We start from the raw sequence: 16,826 nt of genomic DNA on the forward strand, positions 1-16,826 counted from the left end.
CTTCAGAAGTAGGACACGAGTAACAAGGAGAGATAGAATAAGGAATAAAGGGGTAAGGGGAATAGTGAAAAAGGAAACCTTGCAGCATAAAAACATCAAGCCTAAGATGGCATGGGCACTTAAAGATAGCGGAAAACAAGAGGAATCCCAAGAAGATAATGAAACGGAGATGCGAAGGAAACGACCAAAGAGGAAGACCAAGGTTTAAACGGCTGGAACATGTGGAGGAGAGTGCGAAAATATATGTAGCTGCAAGGTTGTGGCCGGCAGTTTGCATGTCCTTATATAGAGGGACACTCCACCGTCTCTGGTGTTACTTGGAGTTAGAAAAACAGTGACACCCCTTGTCATCAGTGCAGAGAGAGGTGCGCACGTTAGACTGGAGTACTTCCAGCACAGTTACTCTAGTACAACTTTAAGATGTGCCCTGCTGAGAAATGACGCAGGACACTCAGCGAGGCTTGAGTCATCAGAACTTGCCACTGACAGCTGGCACAGAGTTACCTTGCAGTCGAAAAGAATCTTGTAACTGTACAGAGCAGTTGCCCCTCAATTCTGTCCGTGTACTAGCTGCTGTTGGCACATTTCACTGTCGTGTTAAGGTAAACTCTGACAACGTTCGGGTTCAATAGCAGATAGCGATCTACACAACTTTGCTGTCTACGTTTGTCGGTTCGTGTCAAGGTCGCTGAGCTGTCTGTTAATAATTTAGTAGCCCTCGCGCACCACCTGTAGAAAATCAATGGCACAGCCCGATGGTGGATTCCGATAGCTGCGCGTTAAGGTCATAGCATCTTCATAGCCCACACCAGTCGTATTATGCTGATCGGAAGTAGATACCGCATTTATCGTTAAATAACAGCTGACCAGATGGCCACGTCCTTTTGTGTAGACGAAATTAATTTGTCATGCACAGCGGTTCTTAGCCTTGCAATTGACGTAATGGAACACTCACACTTGATAAACGTAAAAGCCACAATGATGATATTATACAGATCTTTTCCACTAGCTGTTCCATTTTTCTGTGTTTTAATCACTTAATTAAAAGTCCATATTTGCTTTACGGTGATGACTAAGGAAGGACATACGACAACATAAGAGTAGCAACCTTTGTTTTGGGAAAGATGGCCTTTTAAGTTCAAATGTGTGTGAAATCTTATGGGACTTAACTGCTAAGGTCATCAGTCCCTAAGCGTACACACTACTTAAGCTAAATTATCCTAAGGACAAACACATACACCCATGCCCGAGGGAGGACTCGAACCTCCGCCGGGACCAGCCGCACAGTCCATGACTGCAGCGCCTAGACCGCTCGGCTAATCCCGCGCGGCGGCCTTTTAAGTACTGGGTTTGTTAACATACATCGTTTCAAGTAAATCTTTAGGTTCTTCCAGAATAATACTTGATTTACAGTTCTTGTGAATTTACTGGTCATAAGTACCTGTTGCCGGCCGCTGTGACCTAGCGGTTCTAGGCCCTTCAGATGGTGGCTCTGAGCACTATGGGACTCAACTGCTGAGGTCATTAGTCCCCTAGAACTTAGAACTAGTTAAACCTAACTAACCTAAGGACATCACAAACATCCATGCCCGAGGCAGGATTCGAACCTGCGACCGTAGCGGTCTTGCGGTTCCAGACTGCAGCGCCTCTAACCGCACGGCCACTTCGGCCGGCTCTAGGCCCTTCAGTCCGGAACCGCGCTGCTGCTGCAGTCACAGGTTCGAATCCTGCCTCGGGCATGGATGTGTGTGAGGTCCTTAGGTTAGTTAGGTTTAAGTAGTTCTAAGTCAAGGGGACTGATGACCTCATATGTTAAGTCCCATAGTACTCAGAGCCATTTGAACCATTTTTGAACCAAGTATCTGTTACACTATATTGTTTCTTGAGCAACTTACACTTCTGTAGCCTTTAGACTTGTTAACTTTCGAACGTCGATTGTATACAAAAGCGAAGTTTTGCCGATAAATGAGCGTACCTCTGTAATTTGAAATCATTTTACCAGGTTTTAGCCGTTAGAGATGATGTAATTTGGTTGTAAGACCAGACTAGTCTCTTGGTTCCAGAAGGAAAAAGGGGAAAAGGTAACAATGCGCGTACGGATTTGACTGACGGGAAGAGTATTATCAAAATCGGGTAGCCGAGCTGATGGCATCGTTTGCTGTCAAATGCTGCGTTTTTATCTCTTAACACAGAGCAGGTAATAACCTTGTTATCACTTTTATTGAACATTTAGTACGGAGGTCAGTTCACGAGCGGTGAGACAGGCAAGCTTATGAACATCAACACTTTTGCATGACAGAACGTCGCTATTTTTAGAACTACGCGGCATGATCTATTTAAATTTTTGGGTCGTGCAGACAAAGTATTAAAATTCTTTTTTCCGTATTACTGCAGGCATTATTTTCCTTTGTCTCTACAAATGCCGGGGTGGTTCCTTCGATGACGACACGGACGATTTCCTTCCCTGTTTTTCCCTAATCCAACCCTGTGCTGCATCTCTAATGACATCGTCACCAAAGGGACATTAAACCATAAAATCATAATAGACAGATCACAAGCTCTGGATGGAAACGTTGAATGAAACTATTGGCCAGGGTTTTATTTAAGGAGCCGTCACAGAATTCGTCTAGACTGATATAGGAACGACACGGATAAATAAAACAAAGATATATGTCATTACCTCTTGTATGTGGATCCAGCATTTTAATCGTTGCACCACCTCCCTCCGTTGAATCACTTTTTTACTAATTTATGCTGTTAGAAAAGTTTTAGTTATTTAACTTCTTAATAAAAATAGTTCTTATTTACAGTTACTAACATTTTAAGAGGTCACGTATCATTTCATACGTACATGAGCATTTAATGTTTATGTTCATCGCTTATTGTTTACCAGTATGGGGAAATTGTCTTGAGATCTGAGCACCAAGCGTCTAGGTAACGATACGGTGCAATATTTATGTGGGAACGCAGACAGTGTCAAAAAACGACACAACAGTTTTAGCGAGATATTTGATCCAGAATTAGATTTTCACTCTGCAGCGGAGTGTGCGCTGATATGAAACTTCCTGGCAGATTAAAACTGTGTGCCGGACCGAGACTCGAACTCGGGACCTTTGCCATTCGCGGGCAAGTGCTCTACCAACTGAGCTACCCAAGCACGACTCACGCCCCGTCCTCAGTTGGTAGAACACTTGCCCGCGAAAGGCAAGTTTGATTCTCGGTCCGGCACTCAGTTTTAATCTCCCAGCAAGTTTCATAACAGCGCACACTCCGCTGCAGAGTGAAAATCTCATTCTGTGGCTAAGCCATGTCTCCGCAATATCCTTTCTTTCAGGAGTGCTAGTCCTGCATAGTTCGCAGGAGAGCTTCTGTAAAGTTTGAAAGGTAGGAGAAGTGGTACTGGTGGAAGTAAAGCTGTGAGGACAGTGCTTGGGTAGCTCAGTTGGTAGAGCACTTGCCCGCGAAAGGCAAAGGTCCAGAGTTCGAATCTCGGTCCGGCACACACTTTTAATCTGCCAGGAAGTTTCGAGATATTTGATATTTAGCGTCACTACTTACAATGTATTTACTATTACTTAGTGATAAGGTAACGTAGTGCTTGTCATGAACACCATTCTTGAAAAATAAATATTAACGAAGCTTTGTACAACTCCTATGATTAGGACTTATTTTCCAGACCAGTTTCAGGCATTATCGCCCATCAGCTGCAGCTAACTAAGAAAATATAGACCAAGTAACAACTTATATGCCTTTCTTAGCCAATCGCAGATGAAGGGTGATAATGAGTGAACTTGCTCAGATAAAAAGTTTGAATAAATAAAAGTAAATTAATACTATCAACTTTAGTGTACATTTCAGTGTCAAAAACAACTTTCATCAAACACATTACAGTTTCACAGAAACCATGCTTCAAAGATTGTCTGTATATTGCCCGTTTTTTTAACATTAAACCATTTGTTACTGCATATTACGGCATCTATGTTCATTTTTTCAGACAATGTCTTAGCTCTGAAGACAAAATATTAGTCACGCTATTAAAAGAGCATGTTAGCCGGTTTAGAGCGCTGCAGTTGGTGCAGAAATGGCCCCAGGCATTTCTCTCGACTACTGACCTAAGTAGCGGCAGTTCAGTCATATTTCAGTGCCAGTCGGTTGCATTGAATCAACATTGAATCAACGTAGTAAGAAGGATCGACGTAGAGGCGTGTCAGAGCCCAGAAAGGAGCTGTCATGTTTGCACGTGTCCATGAGTACACCGTGAATCAAGATGCTAGATTTACTGATACGTCAACGCGGTGTGTCCATTGTGTCTATTAGGAACGCTAAACCAGTCGTAAGCACGTGGTTGTAAAAATAACCTAACAGACAGGAACGGAAAAGTCCTAACCGGCAGGGACCAGAGACGATTAAATGACAGTCGGCTCAGATCGGACAGGAATTGCTGCTGTCAACGAAAGCAAGTCTATTTCAACCAGATCACGAGCGAACATTACGAAGGGAATTGGAATGGATGGACATTTTGAATCATGTACCTTGAGAGGCAACTGTAAACAACAGCGCATGAAGCTGCACGTAGTGGAAAGAAGGTCATGCCTGTCACACTGGACACCATACTCATTGACTGTTTTGAGAATAATTCGATAACTGCACATAATCACAGCTATTTTTAATTAAATTACCGGTTTCGGCCGGCATTAGCCATCCTCAGATCATGTGGAGATGTGTACTGTGGACCGACCAGTGGAGCTTTTACTCTTTCAGAAGACGCAAGGCGCGAGGGTACGGATGGTCTGAGGTTTTGGAATGTTTCTCGTATCATGACTTCGGTGCACCCATTACTGTGAACACGAACTAGGACGTTTATTTCAATATTATTGATGACTGTATTGTTCTGTCTTCTGCACTTTACGAAGACTGTGCTGTGAACACTCCCGTCTGCCAGTATGACGACAGCCATTTTCATCTAGTTTGGCGAACACTCGCGCAGTTTATTGCAGCTGGCTGGGGTGGCCGAGCGGTTCTAGGTGCTACAGTCTGCAACCGCGCGACCGCTACGGCCGCAGGTCCGAATCCTGCCTCGGGCATGGATGTGTGTGATGTTCTTAGGTTAGTTAGGTTTAAGTAGTTCTAAGTTCTAGGGGACTGATGACCTCAGAAGATAAGTCCCATAGTCCTCAGAGCCATTTGAACCACTTTAGTTTATCGCACTTGGACCGGCATGCTAAATCAGCCGATCTTAATACCGGGGAAAATGTCTGGGGCTTTTTATAATTGCGCGTGAAAGGTAACCATCAATACCCTCACAATATGATAGCCCTATCTGTATATAGAATACCTCAAGAAACATGTGGAATTTCTTCAACGATTAGCTGTAACTATCATCAAAGCTAATTTCGGTGTTATATGTACAAGTTTGTGTCTCATGGGTATTTTATTTTAAATTTTATTTTTATCCAGGGAGTTTTTCTGATGGCCTTTGTGTGTAGAGGTTCGTCTAAAATTCAGAAAAAGTAACAGAAAGATACCATTGTATGTTTGACGTGTTGCAACATACGTGATATTCCTACTATCGTAATTTCACGAACTAGAACAATGCTGTTAGCAGGATGTTAACTGTGTGGCTCCTCCCGCAGGTGAGCTGATCCCTCGGCACCAGAGCGTCTTCCGGACCAGCGAGTTCTTCTGCGGGGTGAAGCTGCCGCCCCCTGAGGCTGGCGAGACGCTGGAGCAGCGCCTGCCCAGCGCCTCCAACACGGCCATCGACCTACTCAAGGTACGCCTCTCCACGACAGAGCTCCACGCCCCTGATCCTCTACACGAGCATTTGGCACTAACAAGTGTGGTGATTTACGAAGGATAGTCGTGAAGTTTTAATTACCGCCTCGGAAAAAAGAATCAAGCCCCGACCCTACAATGAGACTCATTTTTCTCAACGATGGACATCTTGTCGGAGTCCTTGACCGAAGCATGTGTGATTGCGCCCTACACAGAGTGAAACAGAGCGTTCTCTTACACAGCTTCCCGTGATATTTCGCGTTGGCAGCCTTTGACGATTTACCCCTCACGAGCATAATCTGTTAGTACCACATCACAGCAGATTCTAAGAAATACTCAGCACCATCTTGCCCAAAGGCTGTTGGGTCTTGGCATTTTACTGCGTTGCTGAATCCACGCGTTCTCACTGCTCCACTGCTTGATTTATACCATTGTCTTAGGTTCATAATGATACACACTGCACTAGTCCACTATGATTAGGTGGCTAAGGTCCGACCCCGGTAGCTGAGTGGTCAGCGTGACAATGTCACGCTGCCCGGCTGGGTCGGAGGTTTTCTCCGCTCAGGGACTGGGTGTTGTGTTGTCCTAATCGTCATCATTTCAGCCCCATCGACGCGCAAGTCGCCGAAGTGGCGTCCAATCGAAAGACTTGCGCCAAGCGAGCGGTCTACCAGACGGTAAGCCCTCGTCACACGACATTATTATTGTAGGTGGCTAAGAAGGCATATGGACTGGCCTGACACTTCAGAATTTCCGCACCTGTCTGTTAGGTGTGTTTTCTAAATGTATGTTAGGCGGGCGGCGACCTTCAATTTCTAAATTTCGTTCAAGATGCTATAAACAGATTGGTGACTCACTTTCATTTTTTCCACTATCGGTGCGGCTCTGATACGGTCTTCGAGTACCAGGGCCACTTCTCTTGCTATTTCCGGTTCTTCACAGAGAGATGGTCTGTCATTTCGTTCTTTTACATTCAGACTGTTTGACCGCGCTAGAACCGTCTGTGTCATTTAGGCACTGTGTCAAACGACGGTGCATTGTTGCCCTAAGTTACAAGTACTTACCAAAAAAACAAGAATTTTTTTGATTAGCATGACCGCTAGTAAATTCTCTAGGTTATTAATGAATGAGCTTATGAGAGTGAGTGTGAGAGAGGATTAGTAGATATCCGTATCAGTCCAAGAAGTGCACTATAGTAATAACGAATGTAATTAGTAACGGTAATTGTGGTATCATGATTACTTAATTGTCTCACACACGGATCCTCAACTGAAAGTTTGCCCGAGTTCTTCTATTTTCCATTGTCTCTTGGTCAGATTGAGACAATGTCAGTACTCACTATGTGGAAGTGCTTGTTCCTAATTCAAAATCTGCAGAGGCAATTCTTAAATATTCTCAGCTTATACTCAAAAAATGGTTCAAATGGCTCTGACCACTATGGGACTTAACATCTGAGGTCATCAGTCCCCTAGAACTTAGAACTACTTAAACCTAACTAACCTAAGGACATCACACACATCCATTCCCGAAGCAGGATTCGAACCTGCGACCGTAGCGGTCGCGCGGTTCCACACTGAAACGCCTAGAACATCTCGGCTATTCCGGCCGGCTGGCTTATACTCACACTCGCAAGTATCACAGCCTAAAATTACCACATGCAAGTATTTCAGATTAGAATTACCACACGTGATTTCATTGTGACCGTTGGTCACTACCAAAGAATCGTAAGTTCCCCATGGTCTTTACCTGCCTACCTTGACATGAACCTTCACCAATAAGTTTTGTTCTCGTAGATATTCTGAAAATGGAAATCATTATTTCTACTTGTCTTAAATATTCCACTTGCGTAACATTCCCATATTCTTTAATGTTACGGAGCACACTGAAAATACGTGTTTCACCTACAGAAATCAGCAACATAGTGTCGGAACATGGCCGTTCACCAGGCCATCCCACGCTTCCCCAGAAGGTTGCGAGGATCCCGTTACCGTATTGTTCAGCCACACTCCAGGCCCTCTAGTGCTCTTGGAATACTTCCTGTCTTTTGTTGCGCCAAGGGTGACCAGAAGACTGTCTCAAAGATAATTACAGATTCTACATTCACTATCTGTGGTCAGTAGACAACAAACCATTCACTCATTTCTCAAACATCACAAAAGTGGACATATAGATCTATTTTTGAAGGAAGTGCACATATGAATAATTAAATATCCAAATTGTCCTTTTCTACATCATTATCCGGTTTCAGTGTATTGAATAAAATTGTTACCACAAAACTGCTGTTCTAACATGAACAACGAAGTATGTTGTTATACAACGGGTTTCACTACACTCAATGAGGAAAATCTTTTCTATGTCGTGTAGTACTGTACCCTTGCACTAATATCAACGACCAGCAGAGTGCAGTAACGAAATGAGGACACATTCAACTGTTCTTACCCACAAGCTTGACTCCCGCTGCTTTACTTGCATCGATTGAATGATCTCCAAAATTTTTTGTTTTTGTTTTGCTTTAATCGAATTTATGTGCTATTACTCCCACTGATGATGTGTAAACCTGTTGTTGTTGTTGTGGTCTTCACTCCTGAGACTGGTTTGATGCAGCTCTCCATGCTACTCTATCCTGTGCAACCTGCTTCATCTCCCAGTGCTCACTGCAACCTACATCCTTCTGAATCTGCTTAGTGTATTCATCTCTTGGTCTCGCTTTAAGATTTTTACTCTCCACACTGCCCTCCAATGCTAAATTTGCGATCCCCTGATGCTTCAGAACATGTCCTACCGACCGATCCCTTCTTCTAGTCAAGTTGTGCCACAAACTCCTCTTCTCTCCAATTCTATTCAATACCTCCTCATTAGTTACGTGATCTACCCATCTAATCTTCATCATTCTTCTGTAGCACCACATTTCGAAAGCTTCTATTCTTTTCCTGTCCAAACTATTTATCGTGCATGTTTCATTTCCATACATGGCTACACTCCATACAAATACTTTCAGAAATGAGTTCCTGACACTTAAATCAATACTCGACGTAAACAAATTTCTCTTCTTCAGAAACGCTTCCTTGCCATTGCCAGTCTACATTTTATATCCTCTCTACTTCGACCATCATCAGTTATTTTGCTCCACAAATAGCAAAGCTTCTTTACTACTTTAAGTGTATCATTTCCTAATCTAATTCCCTCAGCATCACCTGATTTAATTAGACTACATTCCATTATCCTCGTTTTGCTTTTGTTGATGTTCATATTATATCCTCCTTTCAAGACACTGTCCATTCCGTTCAACTGCTCTTCCAAGTACCTTGCTGTCTATGACAGAATTACAATGTCATCGGCAAACCTCAAAGTTTTTATTTCTTCTCCATGGATTTTAATGCCTATTCCGAACTTTTGTTTTGTTTCCTTTACTGCTTGCTCAATATACAGATTGAATAACATCGGGGAGAGGCTACAACCCTGTCTCACTCCCTTCCCAACCACAGCTTCCCTTTCGTGCCCCTCGACTCTTATAACTGTCATCTGGTTTCTGTACAAATTGTAAATAGCCTTTCGCTTCCTGTATTTCACCCCTGCCACCTTTAGAATTTGAAAGAGAGTATTCCAGTCAACATTGTCAAAAGCTTTCTCTAAGTCTACAAATGCTAGAAACGTAGGTTTGCCTTTCCTTAATCTTTCTTCTAAGATAAGTCGTAAGGTCAGTATTGCCTCACGTGTTCCAACTTTCCTACGGAATCCAAACTGATCTTCCCCGAGGTCGGCTTCTACCAGTTATTCCATTCTTCTGTAAAGAATTCGCGTTAGTATTTTGCAGCTGTGACTTATTAAATTGATAGTTCGGTAATTTTCGCATCTGTCAACACCTGCCTTCTTTGGGATTGGAATTATTATATTCTTCTTGAAGTCTGAGGGTATTTGGGCTGTCTCATATATCTTGTTCACCAGATGGTAGAGTTTTGTCAGGACTGGCTCTCCCAAGGCCGTCAGTAATTCTAATGGAATGTTGTCTACTCCCGGGGCCTTGTTTCGACTCAGGTCTTTCAGTGCTCTGTCAAACTCTTCACGCAGTAGAGTATCTCCCATTTCATCTCCGTCTACATCCTCTTCCATTTCTATAATATTGTCCTCAAGCACAACGCCCTTGTATAGACCCTCTATATACGCCTTCCACCTTTCTGCTTTCCCTTCTTTGCTTAAAACTGTGTTTCCATCTGAGGTCTTGATACTCATACAAGTGGTTCTCTTTCTTCCAAAGGTCTCTTTAATTTTCCTGTAGGCAGTATCTATCTTGCCCCTAGTGAGATCAGCCTCTACATCCTTACATTTGCCCTCCAGCCATCGCTGCTTAGCCATTTTGCACTTCCTGTCGATCTCATTTTTGAGACGTTTTTATTCCTTTTTGCCTGTTTCATTTACTGCATTTTTATATTTTCTCCTTTCATCAATTAAATTCAATACTTCTTCTGTTACCCAAGGATTTCTACCAGCCCTCGTCTTTTTACCTACTTAATCCTCTGCTGCCTTCACTACTTCATCCCTCAGAACTACCCATTCTTCTTCTACTGTGTTTCTTTCCCTCATTCCTGTCAATTGTTCCCTTATGCGCTCCCTGAAATTCTGTACAACCTCTGGTTTAATCAGTTTGTCCAGGTCCCATCTCCTTAAATTCCCACCTTTTTGCAGTTGCTTCAGTTTTAATCTACAGTTCATAACCAATAGTTTGTGGTCAGAGTCCACATCTGCCCCTGGAAATGTCTTACAGTTTAAAACCTGGTTCCTAAATCTCTCTCTTACCATTATATAATCTATCTGATACCTACTAGTATCTCCAGGATTCTTCCATGTATACAACCTTCTTTTATGATTCTTGAACCAAATGTTAGCTATGATTAAGTTATGCTCTGTGCCAAATTCCAGCAGACGGCTTCCGATGTCATTTCTTAACCCCAATCCATATTCACGTACTATGTTTCCTTCTCTCCCTTTTCCTACTCTCGAATTCCAGTCACCCATGACTATTAAATTTTCGTCTCCCTTCACTACCTGAATAATTTCTTTTATCTCATCATACATTTCATCAATTTCTTCGTCATCTGTAGAGCTAGTTGGCATATAAACTTGTACTACTGTAGTAGACGTGGGCTTCATGTCTATCTTCGGCACAATAATGCGTTCACTATGCTGTTTGTAGTAGCTTACCCGCACTCATATTTTTTTATTCATTATTAAACCTACTCCTGCATTACCTCTATTTGATTTTGTATTTACAACCCTGCATTCACCTGACCAAAAGTCTTGTTCCTCCTGCCACCGAACTTCACTAATTCCCACTATATCTACCTTTAACCTATCCATTTCCCTTTTTAAATTTTCTAACCTACCTGACCGATTAAGGGATCTGACATTCCACGCTCCGATCCGTAGAACGCCAGTTTTCTTTCTCCTGATAACGACGCCCTGAGTAGTCCCCGCCCGGATATCCGAATGGGGGACTATTTTACATCCGGAATATTTTACCCAAGAGGACGTCATCATCATTTAACCATACAGTAAATCTGCACGCCCTCGGGAAAAATTACGGCTGTAGTTTTCCCTTGCTTTCAGCCGTTCGCAGTACCAGCACAGCAAGGCCGTTTTGGTTAGTGTTACAAGGCCAGATCAGTCAATCATCCAGACTGTTGCCCCTGCAACTACTGAAAACGCTGCTGCCCCTCTTCAGGAACCACACGTTTGTCTGGCCTCTCAACAGATACCCATCCGTTGTGGTTGCACCTACGGTACGGCCATCTGTATCACTGAGGCACGCAAGCCTCTCCACCAACGGCAACGTCCATGGTTCATGGGGGGATGTGTAAACCTACACGCTGTAAAATAGTTAGTGATCCTTTACATGTGTAAACCTACATACTGTAAAATAGTTAGTGATCCTTTACATGGCTACCAATCTTTGCGAGTTAAAACGAGAACGAGACAAATCGGCCAATTTACATTCGGTGCTGAGTTCTCTCATCTCAATCGGATATCCCTGTACATGGAACCTTATTTAAACGTGGTATCTACTTTGTCATCAGTAATGATTTAATGATTAGTTTGGGTCGTAATTAATATAAGGGAAGTTTATAAACATGTATTAGGCCTACTGAAAAATTAGTTGTATTAAAAATATGCTTCTTTTTCTATGAATTTCTGACAAAGCGGGTTTGTCGTGGTCACTGTTAAATAACTTCCTCTTATGTAGTTCCCAAACTGCAACACCCTCTAAAATTTTCACTCGAATTAAAGTCGAAGAGGCATGAATTTTGTGAATGTGCTTTTGAATAAAAAGCGGTTCTGGTTTCATATTTAAATATTTTCATCGAGTGTTTCATCCCCATATGTGCTGAATTTCCAAAAACACTGAAACACGTAATGTTTTTATTTTTCTTCTAGAAGTCAGATACCAATATTCTTATATGTAGCTTTGAAATTGTTTTTGAGTTCTTTAATAACGATTTACTTTTAAAAAAATTCACCCGCTATATTATCCCCTTAGGGGTTGATTTTCTAAAATTGCTGACCGAGAAACCAAATACAAATTTTCGTAGTTCTACCTTATCTTAATAACGACAGATTGTCGGAAAAACTTTCGTCCCCTATGTCACCCTCTGAGGGTTGGAATTTCGAAAAATCCCTTATTAAACGATACCTAAACTATAAAATCAACACCTTCTTCAAATTTCAAGTTTCCGTCCTTAGCGGTTTCGGCTGGGCTATGATGATTTCACCAGACAGTACATTTCCTTTGATATATATAGATGGATAAAGTATGCAGTAAAGAGCTCTTGATGTTGTTATATAGACGTTATTACAGTTCTCGATAAGTGTAGCCCATTAGCTCTATAGGAACCAGTTTGGTTTCATATGCTTGTCAAATGCTTTAAATTGTTGTTTTATCTTAGCACTTACCAGCATAATGGAAGCTTATTATTCTGCACGGGAAATGGCAGACACGATCTATTATTATGGTCTGGTAAATGGAAGCAACCGTCGATCCCGTGTAGTGAATGCTGAAAAATATCAGAATCCGAGACACGATTTGCGCAGTTATTCACCAGCGTTTTCCAGCGACTAGCAGATTCTGGCTCCATAGCTCCAACAAATGCTGATCGTGGTGGACGTGGCATCTTCATGATCCATTTGGGTAGGAGCGGGTATTGCAGCAAGTGGAAGAAGATCCTGGAACTCGGGTACACAGGAGTACAACATCTACTGGTTTAATCTTCTTGTCTCGAAGAAACTGCATGAACACCTCGAAGAAACTGCATGAACACTTGCTACACTCATACCGCGTACAGCATGTACAAGCCCTTCGACTACCAAGGTCAGTCTGCCTGCATGCAGTTCTAACTGGTTTTGCAAACACGGTTTTTCGCAAGAAAGATACAATTTACAGACGAGGCTGTTTTCAATCGACTTGGTACTGTGAATTTGTGCGATCCAAATGCAGTTGAGGAAGCCAGGGTTCAGCGCCGATTTTTGACTAATGTGTGGGCAGAAATTATTATCGATAGACTAGTAAGGCGTTAGTATTACCAATAAGGTCGATAGGTGCAAGGTATCGTCAGTTCCTATCAGACGACTTTCCTGTACTTCTAGAGGTGGTACCAATCCAGAAACGCCTGGACATACGGTTTTTCCGAAACGACCGAGAATACCTCGCACAGCCATTTAAAGGGCAATAGATTGCTCGGGACGGTCCGTAATGTCGTCCAGTTAGTTCCCTTGGTATTATTTCGTTGGAACTTCGGTTGTGGGAACATCGAAGTCTTTTATACCAGCCGGCCACGGTGGTCTACGGGTTCTAGGCGCTCATTCCGGAACCGCGCGACTGCTACGGTCGCAGGTTCGAATCCTGCCTCGGACATGGATGTGTGTGATGTCCTTAGGTTAGTTAGGTTTAAGTAGTTCTAAGTTCTAGGGGACTGATGACCAGAGATGTTAAGTCCCAAACTGCTCACAGCCATTTGAACCATTTGAACTTTTATACCAAAGCTTCAATAATGATGTACAGACACTACAGAAACGCGCCATCAGTCTCGGTGGCCAACGTCGAGATTTTTCGACAGACGTCGGACAGAAGCTTGCCTTACTATGTGTGGACACGGTACTGAGCACCTCCTTTAACGACAGCTCATAAGTGCACGTCATATGTAACAGCAAGCACTGTCCTTGATGTGCTCTGCTGTGTCATAGTAACATAATAATGTTCTCTCACTTGTTTGCTGTATTCTGTTGGTTGTTCGTAACAATAAAGAGCTTGTAATAGATGAGATGCACTTCACAGCAGTGAAGAGGAACAAGTTTAAGTTTACGTTTTAGAGCCGATGTTTACTGACCTATTTTTTGGCCCTTACTACTACCTCTCAAAATATGGAATACTTCTTTTATATCGATGTTGTTAGTGTTTAAGTAGTCTCTGTGTTCAGCCGCGTACTGTTTTTATCTGTTGTGGACTTTCTTTTAATCACTTACAGGGTGGGTATTTCAGGTCACATTTTGATCAAGTGTTAGACTAAGGAATCGCAGTATTGCAGTTGGATGGATAGGACGATTGTGGACTGTACGGCAGACGTCTCGAAGGTGGAATGCTCGGAACGGTTTTCCTTTACGCAGTGACTACGCTGGAGCTATTACAACAGAACAGGTACCAATGGCGATGAATTGCAATGGAGCTGGAGGGCTCCTGGGGATTAACGAAATGTATGATGGAGAGAAGGCAGTATCACCAGTGTAAGAAGGTACTTGGAGGGGTTGGGAGGAATGGTTACAGGAGAAGGCATTGTTGTCATAAGATGGCTGCTTCTTAAATTTCTTAAGGCATGATAAATATTTAGTCTCTGTGCGCAATGTTTCTGGGCTACTCTATAGTGGGATGGTGTAAGTTATACTTCTGAAAATAGATATTTATTAAAGAATTTGTAGAATGTTCCTTACAAGCTTACGTCAAGGTTTCGGAAAAGACACGAAGTAGCCCCACCTAAAGACAGAGTGGATGTGATACATCCTTGCACCTGTGGCCATTTCGTACTTAAAATTATTGCGCTGCTTGCAGAAATGCCTGGACATGGATCCTGTCAGGAGATGGAGCTGCGAGCGGCTGTTGAAGCACCAGTTCTTCGACAACTTCCACTACGAAATTCCTCAGGCGGACCTGGAGGAGTTCGAGAAGCTGCGGAAAACACGCGACAGATCCAGAGTGAGTATGACGTATGGCTGCCAAATCCTCAAAATCTGGCCCAGGATTCAAAATCTACAGTTTTGTAATTTACACTTACGGTGATGAATTGATTTTAGTAATTCTAAAACCATTACTATGCATTTGTCTGAGATTCATTATTTAGGAACATTTTATTGTTCTGCTGCCCATTGGTACCAGGTTCACTCTAGAGAAAAACAAGATTGCTATCTAATAATGTCAGTGTTTTTGTATGATATAGCTGTTGCTAGGGCATAACAAAACATAATTTAATAAGGGTCCAAGAGTTACAGCGAACATAAGCAGGAGAGTAAAGAGTCACACCGAACATAAGCATGATGATAACAGCAAATCTGAAATTAGATTAAAATGTTTTATGTTGTATTTACCTTGTGAATGAAGATAAATTTACTGTTCATGTTTGCTTTCAAATACATAATTGTGTGCAAAGGGTACTGAACTTAGAAAATAGGGAGCTGATAACAGCACGTATGCTCTACAGTCTGCATTACTATAATTGCAAGTTATGTACACAAACATCCCTCGTGAATCAATCTATTTATTAGTGAAAATCGTCTGAAAATCCCTACGGTAAGACCTTAGACAAGCGTTCAAATACATACAGTAAAACACTTCGAAGGACTATAAATTACAATAAGTATAGGTGGTATGAAACTAATACCTATCACTATGTGCAAGAAATGTTTAGCAAGGCAGATTTTAGTTTCTGTGTATTGTATCTAACTACTTCTACAATAACACATTTTATTCTTCTTAGTGATTTGTGACCCAGCACTTACTGTTTCTGCTATGGATCTAACACTGCTTAAAATTACCTTTAATTGTTGTTAATGTATAGCTCCACATTTGTAAGAAGCACTACTAAGATCTGCAAGAAATGAACTTTAAGGTTATGTAAAGCAGTTTGAATATAAATTTGTAATTAACTCATTACATGGTTTTAGAAATCTCATGCTGGACCTATCGTAACTGATCTCCAAAGAAAATAAGTTGCTCGAATATTGGACAGCTTTTTCGGATCTGGGGTAGTGTGTGTAACCTTAGTATTACAGTATACTTTGAAAATATCTCTCTCCACCAGTCGACGTATGTCTGTTTCTGTAATGCAGTTTGAATATAAATTTGTAATTTACCTCATTATGTGGTTTTAGAAATCTCATGCTGGACCTATCGTAACTGATCTCCAACGCAAATAAGTTGCTCGAATATTGGCCAGCTTTTTCAGATCTAGGGTAGTGTGTGTAACCTTAATATTACAGTGTACTTTGAAAATATCTCTCTCCACCAGTTACAAATTTCACTGTTCCAAGTGTCACGGTGTACCAAAACAGAGGCTCACACTTCGCTTCTTATCCTGTGTACCTTTCAATATTTTTGTGGGTACATACTTGCCATGTTTTTACTTTTTTTTCAATTATGATGAATCATGTACTGTACCCTTACACTACTTGTAGTTTACAAAACATTGTCTCGTACAAGGAGCGCAATTTAGTATTTATGATATTAATTTCTGATTTTAGAGATAATAAAAAGATATTCAAATTTCATTAAATTTCTCTTACGGTTAGCAGAGTAAGATAGTCGAGAGACAACAACATTTCAGCGGTTTTCCCCTGTCACCCTCAGGAGATACCTCAGACAGGAGCGGTGTGTGCTCTCTCTTAACAAGGTCGCAGCAGTGCCCTCTTCGGATCGCAGATGGCTGCTCCGTGGTTTGAGGTGGCTGCCTGCGATCGACCATCTTTCTTCCTCCTTCAGTCGACGCAAGCTCTGCAGGTATACACTTGTGGCCAAA

General features: G+C 42.0%; 1 protein-coding gene across 1 annotated transcript in view; it reads left to right on the forward strand.

Moving 5' to 3' along the window:
* Positions 1-15,224, forward strand: part of LOC126462780 (cyclin-dependent kinase-like 1) — a 275,437-nt gene extending 260,213 nt beyond the window's left edge. The window contains exons 9-11 of the mRNA XM_050096102.1: positions 5,634-5,773; positions 14,867-15,010; positions 15,156-15,224. Of these exons, the coding sequence (XP_049952059.1) occupies positions 5,634-5,773; positions 14,867-15,010; positions 15,156-15,224 (353 nt within the window). The remainder of the gene's footprint in view (positions 1-5,633; positions 5,774-14,866; positions 15,011-15,155) is intronic.
* Positions 15,225-16,826: the final 1,602 nt, after the last annotated feature.

Source organism: Schistocerca serialis, chromosome 1, assembly GCF_023864345.2.
Source record: "Schistocerca serialis cubense isolate TAMUIC-IGC-003099 chromosome 1, iqSchSeri2.2, whole genome shotgun sequence".
NCBI classification, from domain to species: Eukaryota; Metazoa; Arthropoda; class Insecta; order Orthoptera; family Acrididae; genus Schistocerca; species Schistocerca serialis.